General features: G+C 61.0%; 1 protein-coding gene across 1 annotated transcript; it reads right to left on the bottom strand.

Moving 5' to 3' along the window:
* Positions 1 to 1534: 1534 nt before the first annotated feature.
* On the bottom strand, positions 1535 to 23462 carry PIAS4 (protein inhibitor of activated STAT 4). Its single transcript, XM_075545078.1, has 11 exons — positions 23322 to 23462; positions 17503 to 17929; positions 7581 to 7665; positions 7241 to 7282; positions 6942 to 7032; positions 6630 to 6758; positions 6442 to 6547; positions 5996 to 6069; positions 5656 to 5816; positions 3587 to 3717; positions 1535 to 3036 (listed from the first exon to the last, which is right to left on the bottom strand). The coding sequence occupies exons 1-11, from the start codon at positions 23346 to 23348 to the stop codon at positions 2762 to 2764; spliced, it is 1548 nt and encodes a 515-aa protein (XP_075401193.1). The 5' UTR covers positions 23349 to 23462; the 3' UTR covers positions 1535 to 2761.
* Positions 23463 to 25834: the final 2372 nt, after the last annotated feature.

The following is a 25834-nucleotide window of genomic DNA, read 5'->3' as shown; positions in this document are numbered from 1 at the left end:
TGTGAGCTGAAGTGATCAGGGCCTAGGCCTCTTGGGTCACCTCCTTCCAACTCAAACTTTATAGAGGCCCTGGTTTAGGGTGGCTGTGGCCCCAGCACCCAGAAACCACTGGAGCCATTCCACCCAGCCAGCCCTCACAGGGTTCACTCAGTAGGGAGGGGGACCAGAGGCTGGGGTTACCAAACAGCTACCTCCAGGGCCCTGCCCGTCAGCTGGGCCCATGGCCTGAGCAATGTGCCCACTGGAGGATTGGGGGCATCCCTTGGGCAAGGAGGATCAATGGGGGCTTGCATGGTAGAGTGGGCCTGCAGCCACGACACACCCACCCAGTGGTCTGCCCACCACTGCCCAGGGAGTTTGTGTCCACGAGGATTCCTGCTGCCTTCTCTGGATTGGGCTCGGAAAGAACCATACCCCCAAATTTAACATCTCAGCCCTGCCCCTGACAGCACCAGGGGCCTGGCAGGGAACTGAGTGGGTCACAGGACACAAGTGGCCGCTGGATGTTGAACCAGAGTCCTCAGGGGCTTCTTCCCCAGGACCCCTTGAAGGGAAGGGTGGTTTTGATTCTAATTGAGCTAATTTTAGATTTCACCCATTAAAATTGGCCCATTAAAATGAAGTGAGCAGTACAGGAGTCTCTGACGTATATTATGAGCAACCACGCATCGGAACCATGTCTGGACAAATGCTAAACTATATCTGTATGTCCGTGTGTAAATGTCTCCAGCCCGCAGAGACAGTGATGAGATTTCTCAAGATACTGATGATACAAGGCAATTGTGAAAACGTAAAGAGGTATTCAATTTGCATCAGAACCGACTGCCTGGATGGACGCTGCTCCCCCCCTCCCCCCCACTAAATTGGGACTTCCTATACTTTAAAGTTATGCAAACAATATTTTCAACGCCTCAAAAGAGGTCTCACACGCACACACAAGTACAGTAAATAAAAATTCCTAGAAGGATCGCTCTGCCCACCATCGATCTCTTATTTCCATGGCCTAGGCGACCGATAATCTGCTCTCTGTCTCCGGATTTGGACGTTTCGTGTGCGTGGGATCATACTGTGTGGACCCGTGGGTCTGGCCCGTCTTGAGCTCATGCTCCGAGTTCCTCCCCGTTGTCCGGCTGCACCACGGTGTGAACGGCCGGCTCTTGGGTGGTGCCCACCTGTGGGCCATCGGGAAGACTGCCGCAGTGGACGCTGCTGTACCGTCTCGAAGCCTTGCTTCCGGCTTGGGGTGGAAGCCGCCGGGAGAATTGCTGGGTCGAGTTTCGAAAAGCGGTTGTACTCCTAGCCGTCCCCAGCTGGGCGCCAGCGGTAAGCAGCTCCCCGGCCGGCCGACATTGCTCCAAGTGGCCGCCCCTCCTCCTCCACGTTTGCCCTGTGCACCCCACTGTGGCTTTGCGTTCCCTGCCTTGGCCACCAGAGGTAGGTGGGCAGTGCCCGAAAGGCCTAACACCCCCGTATCCCCCCCCCCCCCCGCCCCCGGCTTCACGACCGCACAGGCAGAGAAGGGACACCGCCGCGCTGGCGTCGCCGTGACTGTTTTTATTTGCATTTTTAAAAAACAATTAAATTAGAATACAAATATTAGAAAACAGTGGCCCTCGGCTGCCCAGGCAGGGGGGGGCCGCCTGCGCCCCGAGTGTTCGTCGTGAGAGGGAGTCGGCCCTTCCCAGACCGGACCCGGTATTGCTTCCTGACTGGAGGGCGAGGCCGGCGGGGCGGCGGCCGGGGCGGGGCGGGAGGGCCGAGAAAGAGCAAAGCAAACCCCAAGGGCGGCGTGGAAGTCCGGGAGGCTGGGGGGGGCTAGCACCCAGCTGCGGGGTCCCGGAGCCCAGTGGGGAGGTGCTCCTGCTGGAAGACATGGGTGAGGCTCCCGGGGTAGGGCGCCAGGTGAACCTCGTACCCGCCCGAAAACCCAAGAGCAAGAACGAAAAGGAAGCAACCCAGGTTGGGGGAGGGGAGGGGAGGGAGTGGGAGGGGTCCCCGCTGCCCCCCGGGGCGTGGCCACCCCGTGGGCATCTGCACTGTTCCGTAGGGACGTTAACCTGAATTGGAGTTACCGAGGTAGCTGGCTAGAAAACTGAGACCCCACCCCCACTGCGCCCCGGGGCGCCACCCCACGGCCCCCGCCTTCCACGGGGAGGCCTGGCTCCCAAAGACCGAGTTATTGCACTTTCCAAAAATACAACCCATCTGTGGCTGGACCCGCCCCCAACCCCCCTCCCCCTCCATGGCTTCTGGCTAAAACAGCTCGCTGGTCGCGAGGGGCTCTGGGGTGTGGGGACACAGTTGCAGAAAGGGGGGAAAAAACAACTGAAAAGCAAAAGGAACCGAGGACGACGACGACGTGGCTGTCACTGGGGAGGGGCGCCCGCCGCGGGAATGGTCCTCGGAGAGGGGCGGGGCAGCAAATCCGGAGGGGCCCCCTCCTGGCCCCCACCCGCTCAAGTTTGGGGGCAGCGGCTCCCGCCACGCGGCATTCAGCTGGAGGGCCGCTTCGCCCGTTTGTTAAGAGTTGTGATTTCTGGTTTGTTTTGCGGTCTCTTCTTTCGTTCGCACTTTATTTTTCCTTCTTCGTCAGTTAGCTGTCTGTCCTCCGCTAGGTGTCCAGAGGTACAGGTGCCGGGAGCCAGGGGGCAAGGGCGGGGCGACAAAGGAAGGGCAGTGGGAAGAACACTGGGACCCCGGGCCGGGCCGCCTGCGCCTCCGCGTGGTCAGCACCAGGAGAGTCGTGTGTCCAGGGCGGCGGTCAGCATGCCGACACCAGGCCCTTTGGGAAGGGACAGCGCCGTTTGGGCCGGGGCCCTTCCTCATCCTCGTCCTCCTCGTCCTCCTCTTCCTCCTCCTCATCTTCTGACGATGAAGAGCTGTCCAGTGTGAGGTCCACCACGTCGGCTCCAGGCTTCCCGTTCTCCACTCCGCCCGCCACACTGCCCCCACCACTGGGACCGCTGGCCGCACTACTGATGCCACCACCTCCGTTGACGTTGGGGGCGGTGAGGATCCCGTTGGCGTCAGACGGGCCTGCAGGGGCAGAGAGGGGGCAGCCCTCAGGTGGGCAGCTGACCTAGAATGGCGCCTGGGGTCCGGGCATGTGCCTCAGCCGCCTCACCGAGCAGCACACAGCTGCCAACAGGCCCTGTGGCCGCAGCCTGACCCCGTGACTGGCAAGTCTTCAGACACCCCCACCCTGACTGGCACCTGTGGGTACCAAGGCCAGGAGGTGGTGGACGGGGCCCCAGGGGGGCTGCTTTACTAAGGACTATAAATGAGGTGGTTCCCCGACTTCAGGCAGGACCAGCTCTGGAGGAAGGGCAGGGCACTGGGGGGTCCTCCCACAGGCAGGTAGGGCGGGGCTGGGGGCAGAGCAGTCAGGAGGACCAGGATGGGGCAGGCGCGGGTCTATCTAAGAGGATAGCAGGGGGTAGGACCCAGACACAGCCTTCCAGAGGTCTAGGGTGGGGTGGGACCAGGCTGGGGCAGTTAGGAGGTCCTGGGATAGAGCAGGGTACTGAACAAAGATGGGTAAGAGTGGGCAGGACTCTCAGGAGGGGCTGATAGGCGGGGCACTCACCCAGGACCAGGATGGGGCACTGGGGGCTGCAGCTGCGCTCCTTCTCTGCCCGGATGGGGCACCATGAGCCGTCGGCCAGGAACTCAATCTCATCCGCGTCCTCGCACTCGCTCAGGATCTTGGAGAGGAGCCTGGGGGCGGGCAGAGCAGGCTGCTCACTCATAGCACGCATGCGCGCCGAGTCCCACACCCACCGCCACCCCAACCCCCATCCTCACACACAGTTCCCAGGCAGGGCCTGCACGCACGCTGGAGCTGCTGACCCTGAGACCACAGTTTCAGGAAGCACCAGGGCTGGGGGGGTAGAGTGGGTCCTGGGGGGCAAGGCAGCGCCATCCATGGGGACCCCCCCCAGGCCACAGGCCCATCCTGCCAACGTAGCAGCGGCAGTGTCAGACTGGGCGGCTCTAGACCTACCCCTCCACCACTGTCTCAGCTTTTGCACACAGAGCACAGGCGTCTGAGATGACTTTGCTCAAGGTCATGGTCAGCTTGTGACCATCGGGGCTCAGAATCCTGTGACCACGGCATCTGGGCGCACTACACCCAGTGAGGAGACGGAGCAGGTGGGGCATCGCCACACTCTGTGGGGGCTCGTCCACCTGTGTCTAGTGGGCACTGGCCCTACATGGTGTCCAGGCCTGTCAGTGCCATGGGCTCAGGGACACAGAGGCCCAGGGAAGAGGGGAGCAGCCTAGTACTGGCTAAGTGCTTGGTCAGGTCCCCCACTGAGACGGGGCTTTCTGCCCCACCCCCACCACTTCTGCAAGGTAATTGGCCTGACTCTGAGGCCAGAGATGACCCCCACCCCCACCCCTACCCTGGCTCTCCAGGGCAGCCCCACCCCTGGGTTCTGGCATTTCTGGTCACAGTGCCACCCCATCCAACGAGGGTTCCCCAGGGCACTGCCCCCTCCCCTCAGGGTCACCCCTGCCTGCAGTGACCTCCGTCAGTCCTTACCCCAAGCAACAGGAAAACCTATTCAGGCTCTAAAGCCTGCCCCCCACCTTCCCCAGGAGCTGAGGGGGAAGCCAGATGCTGCCTCCAGGGAGCCTCCCTGGCCTCCTGGGCTGTGTGGGGCCTGGCTCCCAGCCCCTCGGGCATCAGGGCAGCTGCCATCCCAAGCTGGGTACCCGCTGCAGGCCCGGGTGGGGGAGGGGGCACACAGCTGCTGGGTCGGGAACAGAGCAGCCATTCAGGCTCATCCCTAGGGCCGGGCCCTAAAGGCCTCCTCACACCACCCCAGGCTGGGCAGTGAGGGGTGGTGGCTGGCTCATCCGGGGAGGGAACCCAGGCTTGGGGTTGGCCACTCTGGGTTCAGTGCCTATGAGTGGGGAGCCTGTCTCCCTGTCCAAGGCAGTAGGAGGGGGGTCTTGGTGAGAGCCTGCAGGCCAGGCTGGGATGTGGGGGTGCTGCTCTGCAAGGGATGCTCTGCTCCCACCCTGTGCCTGCAATCTAGGTCACCTGAGGACCAAGGACAGGGGCCTAGAACCCCAACTGTGACCAGGAGTGTGCCCGCTGCTGCCCAGGGTGGGGCAGTGGGTGGGGATGGGGAGGCCAGGCGGGAGCCAGGTCAGGTGCTCTGGACACCCGAGTCTGGTTTCAGGACACCTAAAACCTGAGGGCAGTCTCCCTGTGGGGCCCAGAGCGCTCCTTCCATCCATGTTGGCTAGCCCCCTGCCGGCTGCTTTGGGGGATGACCTGGACAGCCTGCCACTGACCAGGAATGGGGATAGGGAACTCAGTCTGCTTGCAGGGATGAATCCCAAGTCTGGGGTGCTCACAGTCCCCGCTTTCCCAGGTCAGCCCAGAGACTCCGAGGGAACAGCAAGCAACATGACCCACGTTAGGCCCCATAGAAGAGTATCTGCTGACATAGGATGATGCCCCACCTGGGACACCACCCCACCCTGTACGTCCCCAGCTAGCACAGCTGGGCCGCATGCCCTGCCTCTGACAGCAGCCCCGCCTGCGGGCGCACCTGGCCTCAGAAAGTCAGGACAGGAGGAGGGGACCCCAGGATGCTCTCACAGAAGGATCACAGAGATAGGCGGGCACCTGGGACTCACCCGTCGATGATGAGCTGGTCGTAGGCGGCAGGTTTATCACACACAGGACACATCCAGGTGGGCTTCTTTTCGTTCATCTGCAGGTAGAAGACGGCATCGAAGCACTGCAGGTGGGCGCAGGTCTCCGCGCGGCAGGGCACCGACAGCCGCATCTTCACCAGCTGGGGGTGGGCACACAGTGAGTGAGGATGCTGCCCAGTGTGGAACAGGGACACACACATGGTGAGCCACCTCTAGTCCCTGCCCTCAGAGGGACTAGGAAGTAGGGCATCTTCACTAGCTGGGACACAGACAGCGTCCAGCATGGGGGACAGGGGGGGTGGGCGGGGCGCAGGCTCACCGGGCAGATGAGGGAAACACGCACGCCTGTGGTGGCGATCTCGCTGTCAGGGTCCAGGCGCAACTTCTCTTTGACTGTGGAAAGGACCGGGCGCTGTCAGAGGTGGGTGTAGGGTCGGGGGCACACAGGCTCTATGCCATGCCACCTCCCCCCACCTCCCCCTCTGCCTGTCTGTGTCGCGTTCTTTATGGGCAAAGGCAGGTCCTGTGGTTGCCCTGGGCCACAGGAAGCCAGCCTCCTGCCTCCAGAGATGGTGCCCACCCACAGACAGCACCCTCATGTCCAGAGGCCCACCCACTGCCCACAGACCCTGCCCTTACCTTGTAGACTTTCAGCCCTTTGGGGCTGTTCAGGGCCTTTAGAGCAAGACCCCAGCCCCAGCCAGGGCACTGATGCGTCCCGTCTGCCCACCTCCCTCCCCAAGCCAAGTGGGCGTGCGCTCTCACCCAGCGCCTTGCACAGCTCCGGGTGCTTGACCCCGATGGTTTTCAACCTCTGCAGCAGCTCCGAGGAGGTCAGCTGCCGCACCAGGTACAGCGCCACGGAGTAGCTCTGGGGTGGTGAGGGGTGGTGGTGAGGGGGAGGCAAGGCTCAGGGCAGGCAGCATGAGAGGAGGAAGAGAGGGCAGGCTCACCTTGCCGTAGTTTCCCCAGGTGACGGTGATGCGGTTGGTGGCGGAGGACAGGTACATGAGGTGGGTGAGGTTGATGGGCCGGCAGGGCCGCTTGGGCTCGACGCCCGGCTTGTTGGAGGGGTAGTAGCCCTGGGGTCAGACAACCAGAGACTCAGCACCCAGGCTGCCCGGCCACCCCACCCAGCAGCAGACCCACCTCATGGGCAGCAGCACCCAGGCCCAGAGTGGTAGAGGGCCCCACCCCCACCCCCTACTGCCCTCTCCCTGAGGCAGTGCCCTGGCTTGGGTTGATGGGCAGAGCCATGAACTCACGGGGACAGAGCAGTAGCTGTGGTTGACCTTGACGGCGATGTTGGGCGGGTACTGGTCCTCCTGAGGGCAGCTGGTATCCGAGTAGCAGATTCTGCAAGCAGAGCGAGCCCAGGCTGAGAGATGGCTGGAGCCGGGCGGGGCCACAGGGGTCTTGGTGCTGGAGGGTCTGAGGGTCACAGAGGACCCTCCAGCTTTGGGGTAGGAATGACCCAGGTCTGGAGCACAGGGGTTGGAGGGTGAGGGGGACCCTTTGTGTGTGTGTCAGCTGGGAGGGGGGAGCTGCAGCACCGTACACTCACCTCAGAACCACCTGCACAGCCTTGATCCCGGGCTGGAGCTCTCTGTGGGGATAGGAGGGTCAGTAGGAAGGCCCTGAGCAGCACTGTGGGCCCCCCAGGGGTCATAATTCCTGCCACCCCCATTCAGAGTAGACCTCAAAGTGGGCAGTAGTACTGCAGGAGTCAAGGGACTATGGAACTCAGTCTCTCGGGGGGTCAGTGGGTTCCCCTCACCCAAGGAAGCCTGCTCGGAGGAAAGTCCTATCCCTGGGCATGGGCAGGTTCTAGAGGGTTACCCTCCCTCTTCCCACTGTTGCCCAGGACAGTCTGGAACAGACCAGCCTGCCGGCTGCCAGGGTACCTGGAGTTTCGGATCAGCTCCACCTGCCGCGGCGTCAGGGCGAAGATGCACGGGCTCTCCTGCAGCTTCTCGCTGTTCTGTGGGACTGAAGGCAGGGGTGTGGGTAGGGGCCTGCACCTCCTCTTCCTCCTCCCCCACCCGTCTGAAGCCACTCCCAGCATAAGGCCTCCCCAGAGCTGCAGAAGTAGGGTGAAGTAGGGATGGTGGAAAGCGCTGGCGGGCTGTGTGCTTGCCCAGGCAGCCCACTCTGCCCTCGTCTTGTGGCCCTGGGGCCCTGTGATCCTGAGTCAGGACCAAGCCAGTGGTGTGGGGCTAGGGGAGGTAGGCACATGACACAGGCCAGCATTTTGGGGGTGCAGGAGGAAGAGTGGAGGCAAGAGAGGGGTAGAGACACAGAAAGGCTGCTCACAAAGTGGGGTGGCCACACCAACATCTAAATAGAAGGGCCAGCTCGCTGCGGACTCACAGAGTGTGTGTTTGTGGGTGGGGGCAGGGGGCCCAACAAGGCATCACCTATTGGTTATAGTAGTCTGAAGGTGAGGTGGAGCCTGAGCTCTTCCCACCCAGAGAGGTACACGGGCTGAGTCCGCACCAGGACAAGAGGAGAGGCTTCTGAATTCTGAAAGCTGCTGTGTGGAACCCGCCACCACCCTCCACCCCCTGCAATCCCCACCCACCCCAGTCCTCCAGGCACTGAGCCCCACAGTCTTCCTGGGGACAGACAGCCTCTTCCTGCTCCCACAAAGTAGCTGGCAGGTTTGAACAACTGACCTCTTGGCTTACAGCCCACCACTTACCCGACAAGGCCCCAGGGCCCCTTGTGGTGGGCAGTCTTGGCAGCCAAGGCTTTGGGGCCTTATGGCCTAAAAGGCGGCGGGCTCAATAAGGCCAACAATCGATCAAGGCTGTCCCCCCGAGAAGCCAGAAGGAAAGGGGTGCCAGTAAACGCCAGGGTCCTCAGGAGGGTGGGGGCTTTTACCAAATGAGAGATCTCCCGCAAGAAGGAAATGGGACACAAACAAGATACAAAACCAAATCCAGACGCCCGACACTGCCCTGGCCCTGCGCCTGCCATGGGCAGGAGATGCCACCGACAGTCTTCCCGTCCCCAGGACACAGTGCCAGCTGAGAAGAAATAAACTACCACTGAGGACAAGCCACTGACCAGCACAGAGGGCAGGAGAACCGGCGTAACCGGCTTGTCACCACAAGAAAGGTCCAGAATCAGCGCGGAGCTCCGACTAGAAAGAACTCGTTTTACGAGCGGGAGGAGGGAGATGGCAGGTGAGCCCCCCAGAGAGGTAGCCTGTGTGTGCACCATGTGCCTCAGGGGATGGGGGGAGGGGGATGCCCCTGCCCTACAAGGGTCCCTATGGGTCAAAATCACCTGTGCCCTGGCCTTTAGGAACACAGGTGCGCGGCGCCTACGCTAATGCCCGGAGCCTGCGTGGCGAGGCTGTGCCTGTGCCCCAGGAAGGCAAGAACGGCCAGTTAGACAGAGGGGCGCATGCAAGTGCCGCGAAGACAGGGGACTCGCAGACACTGCGGGGCGGGGGGCGTGGAACAAGGCCTGACCCCTTCGGAACACTTTCGAAGCCCGGTACACAGCTCCACCCTGTGACTCACCAGCCCCACGGCAAACGGAAACGTCACCACAAGGCACCATGCAGGAGAAGGCTCGTGGCGTGTGACTCAGTCAGCTGCCAGGCCACAGCTCACAAGTTCACGTCCGCGCCGTCTTGAAGCAAGTAGCTTCCATGGGTAAAGAGTTTGTGAGGAGCCATATCAGAGACAGCTACTGGTCCATACTCGTCAGGAGGGAGAGGGAGAGAGGAGGAAACCCAACCCTCCCGGAACGGAGGAGTCGCACACAGGAGGTACATCTGTGGGAGCCCCGGCCTCTCCTGAGACCCGGAGAACTAGGTGGTGCCCGGTTCACACAACCAAGCCTTCTGATCAGGGCCACTTGATAACACAGGAGGAAAACGCTGGACACCCTGCCTGGGGGAGATGTGAGGGGCCCCCCTGAGAAGACCGAATTCAGCCTGGAACCCAAACTGCCTAGAGGTCAGCCTGAGGTGATGTGATGGAGTGGCTGGTCACGCCCAGCATGTAACGCATACCACGGGGCTCCCCAGAAAAAGCCCCTCCCCATCTGTAGGAAGCTTGACACTCAGGCCGAGGGGAAAAGCAAGGGGGCTGGCAGGCAGAGTACAGGAGGGAGCCCCAAGAATGCAGTCATGGGTGGGGACACGCCATGGAGGGGGGCAAGTGTCACAGGACCAAAGTCACCAAATGGGAACCCAAAGCATAAGAAAATATGACTTAAGAATTTAAAGAACATTATAGAAAATGTATTCCTGGGGGTCCTCATTGAAAAGCCGCTGAATTCCCACCCACAGGAAGAACAGTGACCCTTGTCCCCACACACATGCAGGCTGAGGGGAGCGGGCCCGTAGCTCCTGCGTCCACGCCTGCTTCTGGGACAGGCAGGGCCGCTCGTTGTCTGGGGGGGATGTCAGGAAGGTTCAGCCTCACGGCCATCCACGTGACAAGTCAAAGTCCCTGTGGGGTCTCTGGGGCTGGCTGCCACCTTTCTCCCATGAAGCCGCTGGGTGGGTTTCCACTGCCCACCTCTGGATGTTGCTTACACACGGCGCCACGAGGCCTTGCTAAAACTCACCTGTGGGTCGGCGATCAGTACGGTGGCTGCCTGCAGGGTCGGACTTCCACTCACTGCCGTGACGCCCTCCACTTTAGAGAAGTCTGCTTCCCCAGACGCCACTGATGGAGACCACTGTGTGTGTGTGTGTGTGTGCATGTTAGAGAGAGAGGTCTGCTTCCCCAGACGCCACTGATGAAGACCACTGTGTGTGTGTGTGTGTGCGTGTTAGAGAGAGAGGTCTGCTTCCCCAGATGCCACTGATGTAGACTACTGTGTGTGTATGTGTGTGTGTGCGCGTGTTAGAGAGAGAGAGAAGTCTGCTTCCCCAGATGCCACTGATGAAGACCACTGTGTGTGTGTGTGTGGTGTGTGTGTCTCTTTCCTGGAACAAGGGACCTGTGGTGGCTGTAGTTGGTCACTTTCAACACATACACACACACACACACACGAAGCACAGGGTCAAGGGCTCGGCTGCGACTGGAAAGGGTGGCAGTTTGAGACCACTGACAGCGTCATGGTAGAAAGACCTGGGGAGGGATGATGGCGTGTGTGGCCAGGAGGGCTGGCCGTGGGCTCAAACACAACAGCGACCGTGGGGACAGTGGTGCACGTGGGGTCGCTGTGAGCTGGAACACACCCCCCCACGGCACAACCACCACAGACACACTCACACACGTGTGCGAGGCCACAGGCTGGAGGCCGCATGCTACACAGACTCCTCTGCCCGTAAGAAATGGACGAGAACCCCTGGACAGGATGGCACAGCTCTCGCCACTACGTTAGAAGCACTGAGTTGCACGGAATGCAAATTGTATTCCAATAAAACTAAAATGTGAAAAAGAAAAAGAACAAGCAAAATACAAGCAGGCTAGCACGCCCAGGAAAAGACAGGAGGGAATCAGCCAGCCAAGGAACCACCTCCAGGATGTACCCTGAAACTAATGCCCTGAGGCCACCCCAAAGCCCCATGAAGCCCCTTCGAGCCACCCCGAGTCTAGACTCAGGAGCAGGTGAGCTCTTTCAGACAGACAGAATGACACCAGGGTGTGAACGATGTCATGTCAGGTTGGTGGCAGCTGAAGGTCAAGGAGGGTGGCCCGTGTGGTCAGGGACTCGTGTGCAGAAGCGTGAATGGCTGCATGTTCTGTGTCTGCTCCCAGCAATGGCGAACATAAAAGGCGCAAAGACACACACACAGACATGGCAAAGGAGGTCCTGCCTGCGCAACACACACAGAGGCCAGGCCTCTGCACGTCTGCTCACATGGGTGTAGCATATCCCTGGGAGCTGCGCGGGCTCAGGTGGTGCCAGCCTCCAGGTGCCTGGGGACCGGCTGTGGAACTGTGTGTGTGAGCGTGAGCAAGTGCAGGCTTGGTAAAGGGCCAGAATGTAAGTGTTCTATACTTCTAGAGCCAGCCAGACAAGCCGCCACTGAGAACTCAGTAAGCGGGTGGGCATGGCTGCGTGCCGATAAAATTTTATTAACAGGTGGCTCCTGGGATTTGGTCCTCAGGCCCTGATTTGAAGACCCTGCTTTAGAAATGCGAGTGGGGTGCGCCATCAGACTGGCTCACTGAAAACTAGGGGGTCTGGAGGCAGGTGGCCCAGGCCCCACCAGCGCACCCTCCACCCCACATGAACCCCGATTCCCCGATGCTTGAGCAGAGCCACCACTGCTGCACTAGCTGGGCGGCGGGCTGCTGTTTACGAAGGCAGGTCCCTGGGGGCTGCCGCTGCTGCGTGCAGCCGTCCCTGCGGAAGCCGTAACTGGGGCGAGGGGAGTGTGCCTGGGCAGCCCACAGACAGCTCCGATGTGCCCCCGGGGCCTGGAGAGTCATTATGGGGAGGGAGGTGGGGACCAAGGAAACCTCAGAGCTAGGTCACCAGCCTGTCACTGTCCAGGCATCTCCACTCAGTGACTGCAGGCCAAAGAGCTGCCCAGGAGGGTGTCCATGATAGGGGGGAGGGGTTTCTGGGGAGACAGTGGGGCATCTCTCTGCACTGGGCCTGGAAGGTTCTATCACCAGCCTTGCAAGTGTACACGAGGGTCTGGGAGGTGGGGGTGGTGGGTCCTCAGCAGGCTCCCCAAAGCAAACCAGAGATGTGGCCCTCCCACCTCCACCATCAGAACTGCCCCCTACCCCAAACCTGGGCGGGCAGCCCTCACATCAAAACCCCACACCTCCTTCAAAACCAGGCCTACCCCAAGCCCACTGGAAGCCCACCACCCAGAGCCAGTCCGTAAAGAACCGCTCCCCTAGCCCACTCTGTGGCCTGTTAGTGCAGCTCCCACCTGCCGGCCTCAGATGGTCACGCCCTCCAAAACACCGGCCGCAGGGCCTTCTAGAGCACTCTAAAATAGCGTCCTGGGTAAAATGCCGCAGGGACATGCCCTCCTGTAAGGCCTGTCGACCTCCCTCGGCCCGAGGCAGCTGGGGATTCATGGCCTTTCCACACCCACAAGGAAGCCTTTCTTCCATGGCATCCAGTCCCTTGCCTTCCAGCCACAGTACAGCTGTTAAGCACAAGCTGCAGCCCCTGACCACTCTGCTGGACTTTGCTGCACTGCCATCACCTTCCAGAACCTTCTTTCGCTTTGTCTCCGCCACCGCGCCCACTGAAGCAGATGCTCTCAGGTGACGGACACGGTGTTGCGGGCCGCCTGAGCCACCCACCCACCACCTTGAGGGGTTCTGACTCTGCTCCCCCAGAGGGTTTCTGAGGCTGTTCATCTTTGCAGGCACATCTTTCTCTCACGGAGTGGCTGGTGGGTGTGAACCGCTGACTTGAGGCTAGTGGCACCCAACGCTTACCCCAAAGCAACACCAGGCCCGGCCCACAGCAGGCACTACACAGCGGGCAACGTGCTACTCCCCTCCAGCCTGGAGGTCTTGCCAATTCCTCTGGCTCCTCCCACCTCGAGGACCAAGGGGTGCCCGCCACGGTGGCCCTGTCAGGTGGAGCAGGAGGATGGGACCCGGCTCACCAGGCAACGAGCGTGCAAGCACGTTAGCACAGGTACCCCATGTCCACCCGGAGGCCACGGGCACCCCAAAGCCCGAGGGGAGAGACCCACTCCTAGCAGCTGAGGTTCAACAAGGAGCCCAGAGAACGGTGGTGCTGGGCTCAGCAGCCAGTTGGACAGTCATCCTGCAGTCACGTGCCAAGTGGCAGGCCACATCAGGGCTGGGCTGCTTGGGGTATAGGCCTAGGTAGAGACTGGGGCGCTCTGTCAGTCTGCTTGGGGTACAGGCTGGGGGCGGTGCTGCCAAAGACTTGTATCCCATGACCAACCCGGCACTTGACCAAAGTTTCAGCAAGAGCGAGAAGAGAGGTCCATGTTCGGGCTGTCCTCGCCGCCCTTACAGGTCCCTCTGCTCCTGGGCACCAGTGCACACGGGAGGCCGCCTTCTCCGGTGCCAGGAAGGCAGGACGAGGCCTGCAGGGGGTGGTGCAGGGTCGGAGGAGAGAAAGGCGGGAAAGCCAGGTGTGGGCAAGATGGGGCAGGGAGGCGGGCTTTGTGAAGGAGCACCACCCACCTGCCCCCTCAGCAAAGCTGGCATGGGAGCTGACTGAGCCCCTAGGGCTCAACTTCCCTCCCACAGCACCTGTTAGGACTCCCCAGTATCGGCAGCAGCCCCGACACGGCCCCTCCGTGGGGACATCCTGCCAGGGACATGGTACAGGGCAAGACAGGCCCCAGCCAGATGTGAGACCACCTCCACTTGGGAGCAGCACGGGGCACGGTGGCTCTGACGGAGGGAGAAGTGATTTCGTGAGGCCAGGAGGGAGGCAGCAAGAACAGAACCAGGGTCGCTTCGGGGTTTAAAACCGGACAGGCGCGTGTTGGGGCGGCATCCTCTCAGCAAACATATTCAGTGTGGCCGCTGGCTGCTGGGCATATTGCCCGAGGAAGCTGGGTGGGCTGAAGGGCCCAGCACAGGTCCTGGAGGAAGGCGCGTGGAAACCTGTGCCAGGCAGAGGATGAACCCTGCTGGCGGGAAGCAGAGGGCACTTGAAGCGCTGGCCAAGCAAGACAGACACCTGCAGCCTGCCGTAGGGGCCACACCTCCACAGGGAGAAAGCCAAAATCCTCACACCAGGACCACCGTCAACAGAGGACGACGGAAGCTGTCAAGGAGGTCAATTTCCTGGGATCCACATCAACTCGCCCGGAAGTGCTAGCCAGGGACGGCACTGGGCCATCTGCTCAGGCACGGATGGCACTGGGAGGGCTGAGATGCGCCTGACCCAAGCCAGGGCCTTCCGATCGCTTCACGTGCTGTGACAGGAAGACAACGGAAGAGTGGGAGCCCAGCTGCTACGGTGCTGAAGCGGAAGACGAGGCAGTCCGTGGACTCCCCGGAGAACAAGCAAACCTATGCCGGCAGAAGGACAAACAGAGGGCTCCATGGAAGCAAGGATGGCACACTTTGGACCCCTGCCCCAGAAGGACCAGTCCCTGGAGAAGGACAGCGTACTCAGTGAAGTGGCGGGACAGCATTGACGAGGCAGAGGGACACAGTGGCGGCAACCAGGGGCTCAGGCACAGCAACGGCGGAGAGGATGGCACGGGACGGGCGGGTCACTCTGAGTCGCAAGCACCTCGCTGGCACCTGACAACATGGGGCACAACATCCTCCTCAAAGCCACAATGAGGCCATAGGCGGCACCCTGGCACTTCAGTGCCAGGTCTGCTGGGCCCTGGGGACAGCCTGTTCCCTCCTCCTCCCTGTGGCCCATGGCACCCTGGGTCCTCTGGCCTCTCTACTCGCTCTGAGGTGCCCCCCTCCAGGCACAGTACCCTTGGGTCACAATGCCCTCCATTCAGCCTCCCTCGCTGCCTGGCCTCAGCCTGGAACGCACCCCAACCCCCTGCCAGCTCACTGCTGCCTAGGCCCTGGCTGAGGACCAGATTGATGCTGCTGCCTCCAGGAAGCCTTCCTGTCTCCGCCCTGCCCCACCAGCCTTGGGCCTGCCCCCTAACACTTGTGACCCCAACATCTGGAAGCCCCTCAGTGGCTGGCTGCTTGTCACGTGATGGCCTCTCTTCCCTTGGTTCGGGTGTCAGCAGGGCAGGTGGGCAGCCTCGGGGCAAGGACTATCGAGTTCCCTGGGGCCCAGAACAGGTCCCTCGCCTCAGCATGAATGCCTCCCTACAGGGTGCGGGTGCAGGCAGTGTGGGGGCAGTGGAGACATGGAGCCACCACGTGACCATGAGCAGAGCAGATCTCTTGGCCAGTGGGGATACCGACCCCAGCCGAGTGGCTTCTCTGGGCCGCCCCTCCCCCAGCAGAACATGCCGGCACTGTGATTTATGTCCCTGTCCACCGCCTGCCCTCGGCTTCCAGGGAAGCAGGCAAGCGTGTCATGTCGGGCCCAGCGACCTGGGGTCCGGTCTCTAGTCCAAGACAAGGAGGGGCGGGGTGTCTCGCTGCCTCCTACTGGGTATCAGATCACTGGGGTCTGCAGCAGCCCCCAAAAGGATGGGGCCAGGGGACAGAGATGGGGCTGGGGGCAGGGTGGGGCCTGTGCCTTTGTTCTGAGCTGCACAGTGGCTCCCAGTGTAGGCAGGGCAGCTCCCGGAGATCAGGTGACTGGGGTCCCGGGGGTCCACGCATGACGCAGGGCATTGTGGGCCAGGAGGCCCTCCATGCTTGCTCACTGGGCAGGAAGGAAGCTGCTCTGGGTGGAGGGGGCGTGGCTGGCCAGCCCCAGGTTCAAAGTCACCTCCACCCCGCCCCCACTCCCACCCCTGTTGGCAGCTCACAGCAGTGCCATCCTCGGCTCTGCCTGCCCTGGGCCTTCAGAACTCTGGCTGTCCCAAAGGCCAGGGGTGGGGGGACCCACTGGAGGTGTCAGGGAAGGCCTCAAGGGTCAGGACTATGCAATCCACCCCTGGATGGGGTGGGGTGACCTGCCTGCATGAGTCCCTGACAACTACACCCAACAGCCAGCCACAAAGAAAGAGGGCGCTGCTGGAGTTCAAGAGCATGGCCCAGGGCCCCGGCATCCCCCACCTTATCACGTGGGCTGGAGGTCATGGACAGGCATGAGAGACTGTGTCTTCTGCCACCACCATCCCCCCGCGACCCCCTGGGATGCCATAGCACGCAGGCCAGCCGCAGCCCCAAACACCTGGGCCGGCCGCTGGGCTGGCAGAGGCGAACCCTCTGGTGGCTGCAGGGTGGCAGAACCCACAGAGCTGGCTCCCATGGAGGTGTCGGGGGAGAAGCCGTGTCCCAGAGCAGGTGCTGAAACGGATGCCGCGTGCATGCATGTGTGAATGAACAAGGGCATGCTCGCTCGCAGGAACCCTGACAGCTGACGCCTGGCCTCCTCACCCGGGTGGCCTGCCCTCATTGGTCCCGACACCCAACAGGTGCTCAGCCACATTGGGAAGGAGTGAGCTGAGGGGATGCAGTGTCTACTGCCCTCCCTGTCTGTGCCTGGGCCTGAGGCAGCAGCACCCAGACCTGCCAACTTGGGAGAGGTGTCCGGCACATAAGAGCCAGGTTAGAGAGGATCCTCAGTCCCTTTCCCCAGGAGAGTCTGCAGGAGGGGAAGCAAATGGGGAGCAAGCCTGGCTGCTAACAGAGAGGTGCAGGGCACCAGGGAGCACCCAAACCAGCCACGGGTAACAGTCCACTACGGAGCATAGGTCTACCTCAGCACTGGGGGGTGGGGGAGGTTGTCTCCGAGATCCAGAGCTGACTCCATTGCAACAGGCAGCATCCAGCAGCCCCACCCCCACCCCACCCCTGCCTGCCTCTTGGGTACAGAGCCTGTACCAGCCCCTCGCCCAGGCGCCAGGGTATCAATCATCAGAACTCAGAGCTGTGCAGCTGAGCCTCGATAAGCGGTCATAAAGAGACTGTGGCTGTGCACACTCATGTGTTCTGTCTGTCTGTCCGTGAGACAGGCCTCCCACCACTCTGGCCATCTGTGGCAAAGTCCCACTTAAAGGGAAAACCACCCAGAAAACAGAGTAGTCAAATATCACATGACAGCACTGGAGGCAGCTGGTCCAGCCCGAGTCAGGCCTTCAGATGAGACGGGGACACAGGGGGCCACAACACGACCGCACCTGTAGAGACCCCAAGCCGAACCCCGGGTCCCCAGCGGCCGCCTGACCCAGGAACCACGCGATACCCCGTGTACTTGCCGTTCTAAGCTGGTGAACCTGGGGCCTCCTCACTGCGAGGCCACAGCCGACAAACGCGAGGCCCCTAGAGGGCGGCTGGAGGCAGCACTCACCCAGCTCGGTGGGCTTCAGCAGCTCATCCAGCATGTTGAAGAAGGGCAGCTTGACCAGGCGGACCTCCGGCTTGAGGGTTTTGGTGGGCAAGCGCCCAAGTCCGTTCAAGTACTTCCCATAGAGCACGGGGTAGTCAAGGCTGGGCCCCGTGAGGGGCGGCCGGGGCAGCGCGCCGGCCCGCTCATAGGCCGCGTGCATGGCCAGGGGCTCCAGTGGCCGGTGGGGCTGCGGGCCTGGCTCGGCGTTCTTCTTGGCGTAGCGCGTCTCGTAGAGCTCCTTGATCTTCTTGAACAGCTCGGGGCTGCAGTCGAACTGGACCAGCTGCAGGGCCCGCGTCACCAGCTCGTGTTTCAGTCCGCTCTTGCTGCGCCCCACGAAGCCCAGGAGCATCTGAAGGTCGGAGACTCGAAAACTCATCACCATGTTCTGGGGGGGCAGGGGGCAACCACACACACAGACACACCAGTGTGAGAGGCCCCCTTGGGATGCCTCGCCCACCCGCCAATGCCCACCGCCACCCAGCGCCCCTGTGCACCCTTCCCAGCTGTCCTTCTGGATGCGGGTCACCAGGCCTGACTTCTGCTGTGTCCCTGGGCAGGCTGGAAAACGGTCCACCTTTAGAACAGTCGTCAAAGACAGACAAACCCAAGGCGCTCCCCAGAACCTAGCTGCACCCACCTGCAGAAACCCGGTGTTGCCAGCGAGTCGATGCCAACTCGTGGCAGCATGGCAGGGCTGCAGAGCTGCGCCCTGAGGTTTCTGCGCCTGCGTTTTTCCAGGAGAGGTTTGGAGCGCTGGCCCCAGGTGCCGTAGACTTTGCCACTGGCACCACCAGAGATCCTAAGTGGTTCCCATTCCTGAAAAAGTAGTCAACAGTCTTCCTGGCCCACCCCCTCCCTACTCACAGGCTCCAGGCGCAGGCTACCCCTGGCACCCCTCCCCCTCCTCACTCAGCCTGCCTTCCTCCTCCTCCTCCTCCCCCCTCCCATCCAGCCTTCCTCAGTACGCCAACACAGCAAAAGCCAGGCTCCCCTCCCCTCCCCACCCTCGGCTTCTATTTTCGGTTCTCGGCTCCCATCTTCCAGCTCGAAAGCATCCCTGGGGCAGAAGCTCGGCATCAGGCTGGACCATAAACAGCTCCTGTCAGAAGCCTCAGGACCCTCAACCTCTCCCTGGGCCACCGTGGGTGACAATAGCGCACACACACACACACACACACACACACACACACACACACGAAGCACTTGGCAGAGAGTGCTCACCGACCAGACCATCACTCACCACTGGGTGACAGTCCCCCACCAAGAGCCAAACCCACAGCTGTCCAGTCGATGCTGACTCAGAGCGACCCTGTAGGGCAGAGCAGTCTTCACAGGATCAGAGCCTCCTCTTTCTTCTACAAAGCAGCTGATGGACTTGAACTAGCGACCTCTCCGCTAGCAGCTGAATGCTCAGCCACTGCTCCGTGAAGGCCCCTTTGGGTGATGAGACCTGCAGGCCTGGGCCACGTGCAGGTGCATTCGGCTCTGAGTCCACAGCCCCCTTACGAGCCCAGTGTTGCGCCACGCTCTGGGAGGACGCAGAAGCGTGAGGAGGCAGGATGGGCCCCTATCCGGCCTCTGAATTATCTTCTGATCTCTAGCGCAGCAGCACTACAGGGTTGGGGCTTGGGGGTGGCATCCCTGGTCTCCACCAGGTCTATGGCTGCAGCAAGCCCTCCCCTCTGTAACAACTGCAAATGCACCACCCAGTGGGATGGAGCCCCCCCATGAGGAGCCCTGAGCTAGGGGCTCCAACTGGCCCCGGGGAGACAGCATCCCCTGGTCCCCTGGCCTCCTGATATCCATCCTAGGACACCACTCACTTGATGTCCACACCCTGAGAGGGGAGGGGGGATATCCCAGGGGCTGGGGGGTTTATTCTGGTGGATGGGCTGAGCTGGGACCCTATTTTATTTTCCAAAGGAATTGAGGCAGGGTTGCTCCCTCGGCTGCTGACACGGGATGGGGTATTCTGTGTACTGGGAGGTGAGTAGCATCCGTGGTCTCCACCCACTCAATGCCAGGGGCACCCACCACCCAAACCATGACAACCAGCAGTGTCCCTTGGCACCATAGGCCCAGGGGAGTCTGGGGGCAAGAGGCAGGAGGTGAGGGACAGAAAGGACTCGCATCCATTGCCATACGGGACCCCTCCGCCTGACCCCAATCAAACAGCACTCACTCTCCACATTGGATTTGGGGTGCAGGAGGGGGTGGGGGTGATGCTGTGCGTTAAAAATTTCACGGCTAACTGTATGCGACTGGTGGTGTCAATGCACCACGAAGCCTAACAACGCCAGAAACCCTGTATGAATCAGAACCCACCCAATGGCAGTGGCTGTGGTTTTCAGGTGGGGGTCTGCCCACCGGGGGACCCCCAGAAGCCAAGAGAACACCCCTCCAAGAGGAATGGGCCAGCATGGTCCCAAGGACCCCAGGCTGGGTGCCCAACTAGTCCGGCGATGACAGGACAAAACTCAAACTCACGGCCGTCACTCCATAGGGGACAGCAGGGTGCCTGGCTTCTAAGAAAGGGACTCTTACAGGAGCCGCAGGCGTCACCTTTCCCCGAGGAGCACTGACCGTGCGGCCAGTGGCCCCAGTCAGGACCATGATGCCACCAGGGGTGGGTAGGGGAATGGAAGGTTTGAAAACCGGCAGACCAGGCAGAGAGTCAATTCCCCTGGGAAGATTCGGAAACACAGACAGTGGGGCCAGGCAGCAACCCCACATGGCTGCTTATGTACTGACCACGACCCCGAGGATCTTAAGTCCTGCGCTCCAATTACAAGCCAACCCAATCAGCTGGCCCCCAGCTGGAGGCCAGGCCTGAGTCTGCTAGTCTGGCTAGGAGTCCGCTGGCTCTACAGGCCAGGGTCCACTGCAGGTACAGTCTCCAAGGACAGGGCCAGGCCAGCAGAGCGGCCCAGGGCTGACTGCAAAAATTAGCCAGGGGCTACCCTGGGTCCCTCTCTCAGAGCCAGTCCGGCCCAGGACGGGCCCTCTGACGCCACTGCTCCCTGGCAGTGGAGCCTTGGTGGCGCCATGAGTGAAGCGCTGGGCAGACAACAGCAAGGCCAGCAGGGTGAACGCACAGAGGCTCCGTGGGAGAGAGAGGTACCCCCTGTCCGTCCGTGGCCATGAAGACTGCAGCTTCGGAAATGTTCTTGGGCGGTTCTGCATCCTATGGGCCTCCTGTGTCTGGGCAGATTCCAATGGCATGGGTCTGGCCCCCTTACCTACCAACTGTACCCACTACACAGGTGAGGAAGTGAGACTCAGGAAGGCGCATCCAAGTGGCTCCTGAGGCAGCTCCCCACCTGCCTGTGGACTGTGGGACCCTGGCTCACCAGGATGCCCAATCTGGGCTCCGGGATGACCTGCTGGCCATGGGAGAGCTGAGGCTTCCTTCCCCTGGAAGCCATCCAGTGAAGGGGAGAAGTCAGGCACAGTGTGTGACCCCAGCCCCGGCGGCTACCCACGGGTCGAGGTCAGGCTGGCCAGGGTCAGGGCCGCAGCAGGCTGCAGCACACCCCTCGGGCTTCCATATGCTCCCGACTCAGATTTCCCAGCAGCTGCCCCTGCTGCTGCCGCAGCCACTGTGCAGCCTGCACTTAAGTGCAGGTGGGGGGTGTGGGGGTGGGGTGAGGGACGGCAGTTCAGGAAGAAGCCCACAGGCCACAGTGAAAGTACTTCCGGCTGCAGCTTCATCCTGAGCGTCGTCCGCCTGTCAGCCACAGCTGTGCCCTTACGCAGCTTGCTGGGTACTCTCCACTCGGCTTGGGTGGGGAGGCTGTGGGGCGAGGCGAGGCTCGTAGACAGGCCCCCTGGAGCCGGTCCTACTGAACCTGGGCTGAGCCTGGGCTCCTGAGCAACCCGGGTAGCAGTGAGCCCTCGCTCAGGAAGACAGAACAGCGGAGCAAGACTGCTGAGGAACCCCTGCCACCCCAGCCCACTCAGCCTTGCAATTTTCCGAGGGGCTCAGGTTTCAAAGAGTGTCAACAAGGCACCCCCAAACCAGTCTCCCACTCCAGAAGCAGTTCTAGGCAGAGGGGTGCAGTCTCAGGAGGCCCTGGGCTCCAGAAAAAAGGGGGGCACTGCCATTGCACCTAAGGTACACTAAGGCAGGGGGGCACACCAGATTAAGGAGAAAGGGATTAGGGCAATTTGGTGGCAGCCCCTTTCCCCAAGGGAGCCCCCCTATGGGGCTTGATTGGGGCCTGGGGACCCCAGCCAGCAGAGGGTCAAGCAGAGTTCATGAGATCACATTTCACAGCCCTGCACACATCCAAAGTGCAGACCCCACCCTCTGGCTGCAGAGGGGCCCAGGGTCACGGCTCCATGGCCCCATGAGGCAGTTCGATTTCAAAGCTCTGGGGTGGGGGGTGGGGTTGATGAGAAGGTGCATGCCACCTTTCCAGGGCAAGGAAATCGCTCAGTTGCCACACACACCCCAAGGAGCAGGAACATGTGGGGTCTGGGTGCAATCTGCTGAGGGGGAGCATGCAGGCTATAATCCCAGGACAGGAGACTTGTAGTGAGACCCCAGCTGGGAAGGAGGTAGAATCGGAGGAGTGATGAGGAGCAAGCGGGCATTTGCAGGTCAGGACGCGGGGGCAGGGGACAGCACAAAAGAGGGCAACTGGCCTGCAAGGAGGTGGCAGGCCCAGAACTCTATCCTCCTGAGTCCAGGCATGTGTCTTAGAGCCTGGCCCTAGCGTGGCCCTGGGATAAGTCAGATTGCTAGAGTCAAGACTCTTAAGTTCCATCGCAGAGAGGGATGTCTGAGGGCACCCCTGGACCAAGAGTGTAGGGGAAGCAGCTCAAGGCATGAGCCACGAGGAGCGGGCCCTCTGGGACCAGCTGGGACCTTCCAAGGATGGATGTGAGACACAGAATCTCAGATGCCACATGTGAACCCCCTGAAGGGCAGTCCTAGGGCTGGGAGGGGCCAGTCTGTTCCAGGTGGCCCCAAAGTTTGCTCGCTACTGAGAGCACCCGGGGGCGGTTTAGAAGTAGGATTCGATGGCTTCAGCTGGGGTTTCAATCTCCCAAATGCTGTCCTCAGAGAAACGAAGCGTCCCAGAAAGGGACTGGACGTTGAGAAGGAATCTTAGGAGACCTGACCACCAACAGGGTGGGCTGACTACCAACAAGGGGGCGGGGCCCTGGGACCCAGGCCGTAGCCCAAGCAGGGGCTCGAGAACCAAACCCGCCAGTTTAAACTGTTTGTGGTGGTCTAAATCACGGTCCCCCGGCCTAAAGTGGTGACAGCAGCCGAGGGTCCGGGACCCATCTGAGCTGCGGGTCACTGCGCGGGTGGATGAGACTCAGCTCTGTGCCATGGGGATGGGCGTTTGGGGGAGACGCAGGCGAAGAGCATGGGCCCCGGCGGGGATCGATAAGGAGGAGCCCAGCACCCCAACCGGTCACGCTTCCCAAGGGGGTCCTGCCCCGAACTGGGAGGTGCGGCCTGCCCCGAGCTTCCAGAGCCCAGGACAGCGACCGATCGTGGCGGGTGGAAGAGTGGGGGTTACCCCGATCTCCGGCGCGATAGCCCGTTGAGGTTTTGGGGGCCCCGCCCCCGGCCGGCCTCCCCGCCCCCGCCCGCACCCAGCGCCCCGGGCCGGAGGCGGGGGCGGGGCCGGGGCCGGAACCCGGGGCGGCGGGCAGCGTCGTGGGGCCCGGGGCGGAAGATGTAGGCCCGGGTCCGCCGCCCCGCCGTGCCCCGCCCCCTCGCCCGCCCGCCCGGGCCAGCGCCGCCGCCGCTCACTCACTTTGGCCTCCACCAGCTCCGCCGCCATCTTGGCCACCAGCGTCCCCAGCGCCGGGAGCCCCCAGCCGTCGCGTCACGTGACCGCCCGCCACTCGCGGGCGGGGCCGCCGCCGGAGCCAATGAGCAGCGGCGCGACCTCCTGCCCCGGGGCTCGCGCTCCCGCGCGCTACGCCTGCGCGCAGAACCGCCGCCCGGACCTCGGACCAATCAGAGAAGCCCAAAGTCGCCCCTCCTTCGCCCGCGGCGGCCACGCCCACCCCGGCAGTGTCTGGGCTCTTAAAGGGACGGGCGCACGGCGCGGGTGGGGGCGGGTACGAGGCATCTGCCCATGTGGGGACGGAGGGGCCGTTGGTGCGGCGGCGCAGATCACAATGCGACCAGAGGCTGGGGCGCCTCGCGCAGGCCGACCACCAGGTTCGTGGCCGGACGCCCGGCAGTGTGGGGGAAGGGACGGTGGTTCAATGATACCGGCGCCTGTCCTCGCCGCGCGGGCCCGACCCCGGAGCCCCACACCCTGCACATCCGGGTCCTGGCGAGGCGGTCGCGGGGCGGGCTCTGCGGCCCCCAGGGCCTGCCTCGCCTGAGAAAAGCTGGACCCCGGCCCGGATTACCCGCAGCTCCTGCAACCTGCATCCCTTTGCAAGCCAGCCCCCGTCCAATCTGGACACCCCCACCCCTACTTTTCCCGGTGCCCATAGGCAGTGGGTCTCATGCTTCCCCGCCCCAAAAAACGGGGACAAAACTGTATTCTCTCTAGACCTGCCCCCTGAGAGTCTAATTCTCAGTCACCGAATTAAGCAGGTACCTGGAATCACTGCTTCCTCTAAGGTGAGACCATGACTAGGTGGTGCTCTGCTACTGTTACCAAAGCCTTCCTCCTGGGACACAATAGATGGATCCTGATAGAAGAAAGGGGGTGGGGGTGGGGGGAGAGAGTGAGAAGCGTAAGAGAACTTCACTTTCCCAAATAATGAACCGGACCCATGCAGGCTAGAGAGACACCTGGGACTTGTGCCCTGGAATCTACTCCTCAAACCTAGAAACTACCCCGAAGTCACTTTTTAAGCAACAACAAAAACTCTAGTTCAAAAAGTAAGTAATGTCTTCCATCTATATACACATCCATATATATATATATTTATATATAATATATATGAAACCCAACAGATAATCACAACATGAAGACATAGAGTTGAAGTTTGTCTTAGGGCAGGTGTAGCGAGGACCACTGGTGCCATAGTACTTACACACTGGACTGCATGGTCAGCAGTTTGAAACTCCCAGCTGCCTCTCGGGAGAAAGAGGGCACATTCTCAAGGGCAGTCCTACCCGGCCCTATGGGGTTGCTAGGAATCTTCATGGGCTCCGTGGCTTTAAGTTTGCTTTTATAGATCCCGCTTCGTTGTATAGCTACTCTAGGTAACAGAATGTTACTAGAACATTGTTGGCTCCTGAACCATCCCCCGAAATTGTTGCTAGATCTGAGTTGCTCAGGACAGCCACCTCGCCAATCCATCTTATTGAGAGTCATGTTGCTCCCTGTGATAGGTAGGTTTATTGTGCCAACCTGCTCAGTAGGAACATGTGGGATTAATCAGGGTCGCAGTTTGATTGGAGGGCAAAGAGATAAATTACTCGGCAAGGCCTGCCCCTCTCTCTCTTGCTCTCTGGTGATCTGACCAACCTATGGCTGCTTTAACTAGTTTTCTGCCTCAACTTGTGAGCTACACTACCTGTGGGATAGTCAACCCGTGGATTCTGTTGCTAGAGCTTGAGGTTCCTTTGAGACCTGCTTTGCTGCATCGATTGAGCTTGAGGTTGGTGGATCCTGTCGTCTTGCATTGCTTGTCTTCGATAACCTTCAGGGCCTACTTCACTAAGCTCCTGAGCTGCTGACTGTTGGTGACCCGTCCTGCTACTTGCTGCCTGTGGGCAGACTGCCTGCATTGTCCAAAGGAAGACTCAGCTGTCTGCTTCCTTGACCTTAGACCGTGTAGCCCAAGTTGAAGGACTTTTAGTATATTAACTGTTCCACGGAAGTGAGTTAAACTGAGCCCTCTGTGTGGACTAATTAGCTGTTATATTCCTTTGTGCTTTACAAATGTATATATTTATATATACATATATAATCATAAGTGTCCTGGTTTTGTTTCGCTCTAGAACCCTGCCTAACACACTTCCTTTACACTGACCCTCTCTCTCTACTTCACAAAACAAGATGTCCTAAATTCATGGGTCTGAAAAGGCTAGAGACGAAAGGAGAATATTGACACAATGTGAAGGCTAACGAACCCAAGTCACTGTGAATAAGATGGGTAGAAAGTGTTGAATGGGACCTTATCTGATGTGGATTCTTTCACCAACAGCAAACCAAAAAAAAAAAGGAACCCCAACAACTCTGGAGTTGAGATAAATATGAGAGTACATTTTTAAAACCCAAGATACATGTTACATAAGATCCTGTCAACTTGCAAAGGGGCGGGGCCTAGCCTGTCAATCAGGTCATAGCCAATG

Source organism: Tenrec ecaudatus, chromosome 1 (genome assembly GCF_050624435.1).
Source record: "Tenrec ecaudatus isolate mTenEca1 chromosome 1, mTenEca1.hap1, whole genome shotgun sequence".
Taxonomy (NCBI): Eukaryota; Metazoa; Chordata; class Mammalia; order Afrosoricida; family Tenrecidae; genus Tenrec; species Tenrec ecaudatus.
This window is presented reverse-complemented; position numbering and strand designations above follow the sequence as displayed.